Source organism: Sphaeramia orbicularis, chromosome 5 (assembly GCF_902148855.1).
Source record: "Sphaeramia orbicularis chromosome 5, fSphaOr1.1, whole genome shotgun sequence".
Lineage (NCBI taxonomy): Eukaryota > Metazoa > Chordata > Actinopteri > Kurtiformes > Apogonidae > Sphaeramia > Sphaeramia orbicularis.
Genome location: NC_043961.1, coordinates 40354979 through 40366991, shown reverse-complemented (window position 1 = coordinate 40366991; position 12013 = coordinate 40354979). Strand labels below are relative to the sequence as shown.

The window sequence follows — 12013 nt, the reverse complement described above, 5'->3', positions numbered from 1 at the left end:
CAATCCAGTCCCCAACATCCTCAAAAGACAACAAAACCCTAAAAAAAAGTCCTAAAAATTTAAACAAATAAAAACAAGTGGTCACAGGCACAACAAACCCCACCCCTCGCATGTGTTGTAGCTTATTTTGGCATTGATTCAGCTGATGTCATCATGTCTATTCATGTGCTGATGTCAGCATATCAATTGTGCCAAGTTTAAAGGAAACTGAAACAAAATTGATGTTTTTACAGACGGGAAATTTTATAAGAAAATGTGACAAAAAATACTTTAAAAATTTATCAAAAATTTGAACTTTGACCTACTTTTCACAAAATATAATGACATCTATTCTAGGTCATTGGCAATCTATAAACCCAATTTGGTGTGAATTCAACCACTAGTTTTGCTGCTACAGACATTTGAAATTTCACCAATTAGAAGTAAATGGGGAATAAAAAGATTTTAAAAATTCATCAAAAATGTGAACTTTGACCTACTTTTCCCAAAAGGTAATGACATCTATTCTGGGTCACTGGCAATCTATAAATCCAATTCAGTATGAATTCAACCAATAGTGTTGCTGCTAAACAAAGAAACAAACAAACCGAACCAAAAACAATACCCCTTGCCTCGTCTTCGGGGGGCGGGGTAATAAAATAACATAACATAATGCAAACAACCCACAATAAAACTATCTGCCATATCTACTAAATTCACACAGTTTCAGAAAATATCTGTTCCTATCTGTTTCAGGTTTCTGGTGTGCAACCCCTTGTTTAACTTCCTCTAAGTAACTATGGCCCTCTGAAAAAATATTAAAAATATATCGGATCTGCCTAATACTGGAAAAAAAGCCAATGTGAATTGTGAATGCCTGACAGTAAATTTACATTTTCCTTTCAGACTCAGAATTTGCAAATATTTCTCACCTAACATACATAGAAGAAATATGTGCACAGTAAATGATGTACATTATGTGACAAGAAAAACAACTATTGTGGACCTTAGATGTTTGTGTTGATATGCTTGTATTCCCACTTGTTTTTGGAGTGACCTTTCCCCGCCTGCAGTGTAATGTTGGTTTTCTGACGGTTGTTTGATGCTGTTTGATGCCTGGCTGCTGCAGTTTTTGCTGAGTGATTAGAAAAAATGTTTGATGAAAGGATATATGGGAGGGGGAGAGCAAATAGGCACACTCCACCCCCCCAACCCTCCCTCTCTCTCGCTTACATGTACAATGTCCATTTACTACTGTGTATATCTATTCTACCTCGCTCGCCTTTCTCTCATCACTGAGCTGTTTACAAGCGATCAAAGCAAATTAAAAACTCCCCCAAAAATCCTGAACTTTGGGTGAAATGCTTTCCAAAGTCTTTGAAGAACATGAGGTGCCTAACAAAGTGTATCTCTAACACTAACCAGCTCTGAGCTAATTAAATGGTAGCACTAACTCATTAAAGGCATCTGAACAGCAATGCAGCAAACACTGGCACACAGACAACGAAACAGTGTCACAGGGAAACCAAGAGCCAACATTTTCTGTCCCTGCAGGAGTCCCTGTAAGTGTTATTTTCCCTTCTCCATAAAATATATGAACATGGAACACGTCTGCATCACCAAACAGATTTTGCAACTTCAAAAACAAGTCTAGGAGTCCAAACGTAGTGCATAATTGATGACGTCGAGGTTGCATGTCATTCTGACAAACATATATAAATTATGAAGAAATCTCCTGCAATTCTTCATAACAGAGTTGTTCCATGACATCACACTCGCAAAGTAATGCACACATAGATGGTAAAACAAGGCTTTAACCTGCTGCCTGCTAGTTACTTCAATTTCTGTTCAATCAGATGCACTGACTGAAGAAGAGATGAGCCTCAGTTATTCTACAGAAGCCAAAAATGGTCACCTGATCTTAACAGCAGTTTGCACGATGTAATTAACCCTTTCATGCATAGTGGGCACTCCAGTGGACAGCTATTCTACAGCTGTTCTCTTGTATATTCATGGATTTAGTTGTTCTTTTCTTTTCTTTTTTTTTTTTTTTTTTAACACATATCTTTATTAAAGTTTTAAGACACTATATATCTTTTCTGGCATGAATTGGTAACATTATGTAGATCTCTCCTGAGCATAAACCCCCAGAATCACAAGCCCTCCCCATAGTTTTCACACAATTTATCAGTAAATACATGTTTCTGTATGTCAAAAATTAAACGTGTGGTGTCTAGCCAGGTGGACATTTTTGCAACTTCATGAAAAATACGCTCATAAGAATTTTTTTTCTTTATTATTTTTTTACGTTTTTTTTTTTTTTTTTTAATTATTTAAATTTTATTTATTTAATCTTTTTAATTTATTTTTCAGAAGAAAATTTTCAATCGCATTGTTTTTTTCATGCCTAAAGAGGAATAAAAACACTCAGGAAAAAAAATTGATTAAGGTTTTCATAATTCGTGCATGAAAGTGTTAAAGTTATTAATGACATCAAAGTCAGTCATCATCTGAACTGCTTTGTCCTCAAGAGGGTCGTGGGGGGTGCTGGAGCCTATCCCAGCAACCTGTGGGCAAAGGTAGGGTACACCTTGAACATGTTGCCAGTTGCATCACAGGGCTGACATATAGAGACAAACAAGCAATCACTCTCATACTCACAGCTATGGGGAATTTAGATTAACTGATTAACCTATTAGTGCATGTCGTGCATGTCTTTGGACAGTAGGAGGAAGCCAGAGTACCCGGAGAGAACCCACGCAAACACGGGAAGAACATGCAAACTCCACTGGTCAACTGGAGTTGGAATCAAATCCAGGACCTTCTTGCTGTGAAGTATGAGTGCTACCCACTGCACCACCTTGCTGCCCCCCACATCAAAGCACATGCCCATAATTCTGGTCTGTTTGAGCAGCTCTGTGAGGAGATGGATGCGGAGCATAGACACCTTCCCTTGTAAGTGAAATGACTTTCTAGAGGCCAGTTTTTAAGTTATGAGAGTTACTGCAGAGATTTCTGTCACCATTATTTCAGTATTTCAGTAACACTGATTGGGGGTTCGAACTTGCTTACCTGTGTGACATTTCTAACCTGCTCAACGAACTCAGTCTCTCACTTCAGGGAAAAATGCCAACTGTTTTCAAGTTGTCAGATAAGAGTTGCTGCATTCAAAGCCAAACTGGAATTATGGAGACAGAGAGTGAACGCAGGGATTTTTGATATGTTTCACACAATGGCAGGGATTATGGAAGAGACTGAGCTCCGACCTTCATTCTTTCAGTTGGTGCATGATCACCTGTCACAGCTTTCAAAAGATTTTGAGCATTACTTCGCAACGACAAAAGACCCCAGGATGGGGAAGGAATGGATCCACAACTCATTTGTGAAGAAACCAGGTGAATCAACCTTAACCCCACCAGAAGAGGAACAACTGGTTGAGACTGCAAATAATGGTGGCCTTCAGTCCATGTTTGAGAAAACTTCAAACCTCTTTGCATTCTGGATTAAAGTCGAAGCAGTGGGATTTTCTACAGTGACAGCCACCAAAACAAGACGACACAGTAGACTGGATATGAGGAACACAGTTTGACTGTCCCCATCTTCCATTGCCCCAAGACAGTCCCTCTAGAAAAACATGATTATGCGATCCCATAATTCAATGCATAATCAAGCAAATAGCACATTTTATGCGGGGGTCTGCATTTTTTCAAAAGGGCACATATTCACTGATAATAGCATATTTCTGCACAAAATATGTGGGGCTCGCATGATTTCATAATCCCCACATTTTGCCGCATAAAGTTTTTAAAAAAAAATATTGCACTGTAACTTGACATGGCTAGTGATGTAATATGCAAAGTGAAAGCACATATCAATCTGCAGTTACTGTCCTCAGTGGGTGACGCCATAAGCCCCTCCCCCATTCCAAAGGACTCACAGGTGGTCAGTCTTACAGTAGCCTCACGCAGCAGTCCAAGCAGGAGACCCACCACTCCACGTCCACACTGCTAATGAATAGAACGTGTTCAAGGCCGCCGCTGATCTTGCCCTCACTTGCAGAGCGGGATGTAAATGTAAATGTTTTTTCACGGTCACACTAAAATAAATCACTGCATTCTAGGAGAAACAATGAACCTGAATTAGGGCCTGACCAGTTACCATCATTTCTCACATTGTCACTGACAGTGACTCTTTTTTGGCTCTTTTGAGTTTATTAATGTTGTGACGTTAAAACTGTTCATCCAAAAAAATGTTAAAAATGGTATTGCTATAGCAAAAAATGTTTATGTATTACTGTGAGTTGTTGTAGACTCCTAAGTGGAGCATAATGTTAGAAACTAAATCAAAGTTAAGAGAGAAAAAAAAACCCAAAAAACTCTGAGTGTCTCTTTTGGGTCTTTTCCCCGGTCCCCAATCTCAGATAAAGGAGGAGGGTTAGGCATAGATCTAACAATTCCAGCCCACACAAAAGACTTTTGATAAAATATGATATTCTAAGATTTCACAATACAGGAAAAAATGGATTTCTGTAATGTGGGTCTAAAAGCATTAGTCATTAAGTTATTTTGAGAAGTGATGTGACGTAGTGGATGCTTACTTCTTATACAGTATCTTTGCTTATCATAGGATGTAATTAGACATCCTCCATTTAGCAGTAGCCTGACTTGATATGATAGTGTAATAATTATTGGAAGTGCCTAATATAAAGTGTAATTGTTGTATTTAGATTCCATACTATGTACTAACTAAGGTTTTTATAATTGGAACCCCCATGCTTGTACTCAGTCTGTGGGAACATTTTCCTGCATGAAAAGTATCCCTGGTGCCAAAAGGTTGGGGGACACTGACTTAAAGGGTAGTGCCACCCAAACTCTAACCAGACTTCGGGTGCTTTGAAACAGCGTACTCGAGTCCGTATCATACTTGGATACGTTCACATCTTTCCCGCAGATGTTGCATTCACCAGCGTGTACTGCGGCCCGTGCCCGAGTATGAATGGGCGTTACAGGGTCAAAACAGTAGGTGGTCGTGTGGAGGGAATTCTGTCGCTATCCAACAAATGCAGAAATCAGAAGACAAACCCTTACCTATCTGTTAGCCTGTCTGAGGCAAAGAGAGGCAGAGTGACCTTCATTGCCCCTGATATATCACTGCGTGGTTCGGTTGATAAGGCGAACCTGGGCTACGTGGTTCCGAGGCTTTTTCAGGAGACAACAGGAGCACCGTTTATGGTCTCATGGTGCTTAACCCACTTTCGTTGTCAGAATAGCGATTAGGTCACTTCCGGTCTCAGGCATTCACACAGCAACGTATCATGCTGGAGTACGGGCAGTCCAGACCCAGGACTACCTTCTCAACTGGACTTGGGCACAGTACTCGAGCACGGAACGGTTGCATTCACATGGATAAAATTAAGCGGACTTTGGGGTCCAGTGTATTTGTATAAGGACTCAAGTACGCTGTGTGAAAACGCCCTCAGTGATAGTGAATACAGTTGTCTGGAGGTTGAATGTTTAACTCTAGCTTTTTCTTTTTCTTGGAAAGATGCACAGGAGTCTTGTAGAATCAGATGACTCCAGATTAAGCGGTAAAGATGAATAAATTCCAAACCCTGAGGATAAAAGTAAAGACAGGGATGAAAGTACAGACAGTGACTGCAGCATTGAACTAGACCTGGGAAATTAAAAAAAAAAAAAAGTCTAGCCAGAGCAGAAGCAAGTCTCGCAGGCAGAGTAGAAGATATGAAAGAACTAATGATCCCAAACATAGATTTTCTGATAGCAAAAATGATGTGAATGAAGAGTGTAATCCAAACCTATACTGACAAGGAGGTTAGTGTTACAGTGTACATCCTGTTTCAATGTCAAAGGATGAATCAAAAATATACAACAACAAACATTACTGCTTCTGTTGTAGAAGAGTAGTTCAGAAAATGTCAAGACACTTGTTCCGTAAACACCAAGACAAGGTTGAAGTAGCAAAAGCATTTTCTTTGCCAAAGAATTCAAAGGAAAGGCGGGTGCGGGTTAGACTACATCCGAAATAGGGGAACTTTGAGGACAACACCAACGTCATGGAGAGCATTAAAGGCAAACTCATCCAGTGGAAGCAACCAAAGAAAAAAATGGAGGGACAAAGATTCTCACACTGTGTTTATTGTTATGGACTGTTAACAGAAAGTGCCATGTGGAGACATTTTAAGGTGTGCGAATTCAAGCTTGAGGAGAAGACATCTATACAGGGCAAAACACAAGCAATGTGTGCTTTTGCTGAACCTGCTCCAACTGGATTTAAGAATGCATACTGGAAATTCTTCAGGGATATGAATCAAGACATAATCAAATACAATTGATCAAATTTGATTTATATAGCGCCTAATCATAACAAAAGTTGTCTCATATCACTTGACTCTTAAAGGGGTCATACTTGCTAAACCCACTTGTATTAGTCTTTGGTACATTTATGTGTGTACAGGGTGGGGAAGCTAAATTTACAATGAACATTTAGTTGTTTTTTCTCAGCAGGCACTACGTCAATTGTTTTGAAACCAAACATATATTGATGTCATAATCATACCTAACACTATTATCCATACCTTTTCAGAAACTTTTGCCCATATGAGTAATCAGGAAAGCAAACGTCAAAGAGTGTGTGATTTGCTGAATGCACTCGTCACACCAAAGGAGATTTCAAAAATAGTTGGAGTGTCCATAAAGACTGTTTATAATGTAAAGAAGAGAATGACTATGAGCAAAACTATTACGAGAAAGTCTGGAAGTGGAGGAAGCAACAAAAAACGTATTATTAAAGCTCTCAAATCCAAAATCCTAAAGGATCCAACCAAATCCATGAGAAAAATGGCAATTGAGCTTGAGGTAGACAACAAGACCGTTAGAAATGCAGTAAAATATGATTTGAAGTTAAAATCTCACACAAGAACACCAAAACACTTGTTGACAACAGCAACAAATCCAACTTTAGCAATTTTTGGGAATCATGTTTATGGCTGCCTTCTAGCCCAGATCTAAACCCTCTGGATTCTGCTATTTGGGGTGTTTTAGAACATGCTACCAATAGAACATCACACAGCAATGTCGACTTTCTTAAAGATACTATTAAAGAAGAATGGGAGAAGTTGTCACCCGAATATTTGAGGAACACTTGCGCAAGTTTCAGGAAGCGTGTGAAGGCAGTTACTGAGAAAGAAAGAGGACACATAGAATAAAAACATTTCTATTATGTAAATTTTCTTGTGGCAAATAAATTCTCATGACTTTCAATAAACTAATTGGTCATACACTGTCTTTCAATCCCTGCCTCAAAATATTGTAAATTTTGCTTCCCCACCCTGTATTTGGGGACGCTAACAGTTCCAAAAGTTTGAATTTGAACCCTCCAGGTGCCGCAAAGCTATCTATATATTCATTCCAGCAAAAATTGAATGGATTTGTACAACCCGCTTCAATTCCTGCTTAATTTGTTCCGTTTTATAACTAATTACATCACGACATTTGCACATATAAGGTCAAGACTTTCGATGAACATTTCTCAGAGTACGCCATAACTGTTTGTCAGCAGCAGCGGTTGTAGTCAATACTGAAAATATGTCCAAACTTTGAGCCAATTACCTAAAATGTTCAGTTGTTGGTTGACCAGGACAGAGGAGCACAGTCAACAACCTGGAGGGGGTGCGGGGGTGAAGTGGTTCATTTGCATTCAAAGGGCCAGCACTCAAAACGACCTGTCATTAGTCAGAAATAGGGTTGAAGATGGGCCTGTGGAGTTGAATTAATGAAGAATTCAGACCCAAGCATAGCATTTACAGTTTATGCAGACCACACGGAAATGTTTTCAAATGCATAATTCCATTTAAAAAAGCAAAATATCACTCCTTTAAGGGAGATCACTGTCTTAGAATATGGTCACAGACTGTTCAACAGGAATGAGAAGGCAGTCGGCCAGTATCAGCATATGAGACATAAACGCAGAGAAATTTATAGACTGGTTCTGGAGGCACAAAAATATGCACCTGCGAATACCATCAAAAATCTTATAAAACCTGAAAGCTAGTCTTGTTAGTACTGCTACAGGACGCCTAGCTGGATTCACTGATGAAAGTGGCCAAAATCAATGTCCATATCTTGCCCGCAAAGTTGGACACAGCTTGAATTCTTTTGCTATGGAAAAACGAACAGGGATGGAGACAGTGTCCGACCCCCAGGGTGAAGTCAAACACCCACCAAACACAGATCCATCTGCATGTAACAGTAAAAAGGACACGACAATTAGGTGCTACTATTTTTTAAAATAACTTTTTATTCTCTTATAGGTAAATTTTGGGAATCAAAGTAATTATGCAAAGCAGAGTGTTTCACAAAAATTACCACTGTTGCAAAATTACTCCCAATTTATATGTGTTTAAATGGGTAGGTTCCGCATGTAATGCCAGTGGACACGGTGGGTTACAAACCTGGAATGAGACTGAGATTCATGAAAAACCCACATGTCTGGATTTAAAAAAACACTAGGATCGACACATTTAACAAAGTGTCTTTATTTAGAGCGCTATATAAGACCATTGACAGCCATGTTTTCCAGATTACCTAGGTCGCTTTTCATGTCCCAATTTTGGTCCTATTTTTGGCCCCAATATTTAATTAAAAATTCATCAAATTGGGGATGGCTCAGAGTAAGAGTATAATTTTTTTTGCATTTATCTGAGGTCATCATTAGGTACGTCCAAGGGGGAAATATGTCTAAATTTGTCTTTTATTATTGGGTCTAAAAAGCTGGAAAAGTGCCAGGTACCAAAATGAACCCAGTTTCATAGAAGCACCCATATATTGTTAGTACTTTTAAGTTGCTAAATCAGAATTAAATTTTGTTTTAAATTAAACCACTCACCAGATGGTAAAGGAGTGTACAGCGTGATAGAATATTCAACTGTCCCCCAAACTCATGTGATAGACACTTTCGTTTATCAAATGACTGCATAATGTTTGCAGTTTACAGTTTACTACACTTCTTATTCCCCTGATCACACATACACACTGAACTGCCATGCAAAGCGCTGGCCAAACCCATCAGGCTTCCAGGCACTTCAACATGCAGACAAAAGGAGCCAGATACTGAACCGCCAATCCTGCAGTTATGATTATTATGATAATCTGTTCTACAGCTTGATGCTAATTAAACTCTTGTATGCAACAATAAAATGCATCTGGGCCCACCCAGCTACAAACGGACAAGGACACACTTTGTTAATTTGTCTGCAAAGCTAATTACATGCAATTACACACATCTTGCAAAAAGTTTGACTCTGGTGATTCTTAAAGGCACTTAGTGACACCATCACCTTTCAGTGCTCATGGATATCATAGTTTGTTGCTACTAAGTGTTCCCAGTTACTGTAATTACTCAAGCATGACAGTCTGCAGAATTTAATTTGTCCAACAGTTTGATCATGAACTGAAAATACTTTTTCCATTTCTCATAATAACATAAACAATCTTGATTTTTTTTTCTTACTGCTTTGGGCAAAGCATTGATGTGTGAAACAAGGGTAAGTGCACTGTCAGTTCACCGTCAGTCTGCAGACGCCAGCAGAAGCTCCTGCGCTGATTTTACCTGAACTTGTTTTCAGTTGTAAGGACTTTATTTCATCAGTGGTAGGAAAACATGTTACACAAACTCCTGCAAACTTAACGGAACATTTCTACCATAAAAGTTCTGGAAAAGATGGTTCACACTCAAAACCTCCAAGTATTCTGGACTTGCTCTTTCCAGATAATCCTATTCAACTCCTGTGGTGAAAATCCCCCTGTGGTTTAGGACTGGGGTATCACGCATGCGGTCCTGGGACCAAATGCGGCCCGCCAGAAATGCATAAATTACACTGAAGATATTAACAATCATTTTAGTTTGGGTTCCACATTCAGACCAATTCAATTTCAAGTGGGTCAGATCAGTAAAATACAATCATAATAACCTATAAATACTCACAATTCCAAATTTTCCTCTTTGTAAATATATATATATGTTAATGTAATTTTACCGTATTTACACTAAAACAAAGTATCATTTCACAAAAAATATGAATACAATACGAAAAACCTGAAATATCTTAAGAGACATGTAATTTTAACAATATTCTTCCTGTTAATAAATATTTTGTGTATTTGTAGATCCGCTGTGATCTGTAAGTTGTAATAAACATGTGTAAATAATAAACTGAATCAGAATATTGTTAAAATTCCACTTATTTTTCTTAATAAATTTTAGGTTGCTCATGTTATTTACATTGTTTAAGAGGATCGTTTATAGATGTAAACATTTTCATCATGTAAGGAAAGTTTGGCGTTGACATTTATATAAAATTCTGTTATTATTTTACTGGTCCAGCCCACTTCAGACCAGTTTGGGCTGAATGTGGCCCCTGAACTAAAATGACTTTGACACCAGTGGTTTAGGAAAACAGTAATAACAATGATACCGTGTCCATTTTGTTTGAAAAACGCGGCGCCCTAACACATACTGTCAATCACATTCACCTCTTCACTGACAGAAGCACAACTTCACACACACACGTGGCTGAGCTTCTTCCTCTTACCGCTGATGCAGAGGCTGAAGCGGCACAGTTCATCACACAGTGTGTCCGGGCTCTCCAGCTCTCCTGGTCCTCCCACTCTTCCTCCCCCTTCTCTCCTCTTCTTCCTCGGAGACATCCTCTTCACCATCTTCATCACTCGCTCGACTTTGTCCATGCTGAATGTGAAATATCTGGCTACTGTTTCCCTGCGAGCTTCTGCTGTGGTTTGTATGCGTACCCCTTCCCCTCCTTCTCTAAATCTCTTTCTTTGTCTTTTTCGATAACTTTTACCACTTTCTCCCTTCCCTCTCCAGGATTTCCACCACAGTGACTCCCCTTTCCTCCTCCTCTCTTCAGTCTGCTTTCCTAACCTCAGATTTCTCTCTCCGGTGCAGCACTTAGATTTATCCGTCCACACACCTCTGTCACACTTCTTCCTCTTCGCCGTCCTCTTCCCTCTCCTTCCTCCCTCGACTTCGGCTCACAGAGAATCTAACGAAGCGACGAGAGAAAGGAGACACTAAGGGAAAAGAGAGGAGAGGGAGACAGAGAGAGGCAGCACATTCACTCCCCCCTCCTCTTCCTCTCGCTCTCTTCCTTTCTCTCTCCCTCCCTAAGCCCCCCCACACATCCACATCCACCCTCCAAAACCTCAGCTAGTATTCCCCAAGAAAAAAAGGGGCAAACGAATAACAACATTTAAGAAAAGACTCAGTGTGGTGCCATTTTTCTTGTCTGCAGTTCTAGGCTTCATTATCTTTCCCTCACATACACTTTCATGTTTCATTCTGTCACTTAGCACACACACACACACACACACACACACATGCACACACCCAACGATACCCTGTTTCCACATCAGCAGCCACAGTTAACTTCTTCCATCAATCTGCCCTCCTCCTTCCTGTTTTTACTTCCTTTCTTAATCCTTTTCACTTTTGATTTATCCTTCCATCAAAGCTCTGTCTTTCATTTTTCAAAGACTTCTTACACCTGATTTGAAGGATCTGCATCAGTCTGCATCATTATGGTGAATCATAAAGATAGCGTCGTCTCATGTTGTCTTATGTCTTTGTCCAAATTAACTTTGCAGTTTCAGGCCAATAGAGACAATCCGATAGAGTTGTGCAGTATAATATACAGCTGTTTACATGTATGTCATCTTAGGAAAGAAAAGATGTGAAGTCATGTCATAGCACAACAGCTAACAGCTGTTAGGTCTGTCTGGGAGACCGCGGGATTCATTTTATTAATTAGTTAAAGACACGGTACTGTTAGACCACCACTAGAACTGCTACGTGCCTAGAACCGAAAAATGGATCAAAGGCTACGTTCAGACAGCAGGTCTTAATGCAAAATTCAGATATTTGGTGAAATCCAATTTTTTTGTGTGCTCATTCATATTACAAATTAAATGTGACCTCTATCAGTTTTGAATATGAACTG

At 39.4% G+C, this 12013-nt stretch overlaps 1 protein-coding gene across 1 annotated transcript in view; it reads right to left on the bottom strand.

Annotated features, from left to right (window-relative positions):
* Positions 1 to 10742, bottom strand: part of grip2b (glutamate receptor interacting protein 2b) — a 388052-nt gene extending 377310 nt beyond the window's left edge. Inside the window, exon 1 of the mRNA XM_030134467.1 lies at positions 10589 to 10742. Within this exon, the coding sequence (XP_029990327.1) occupies positions 10589 to 10742 (154 nt within the window). The remainder of the gene's footprint in view (positions 1 to 10588) is intronic.
* Between the last annotated feature and the right edge of the window lie 1271 nt (positions 10743 to 12013).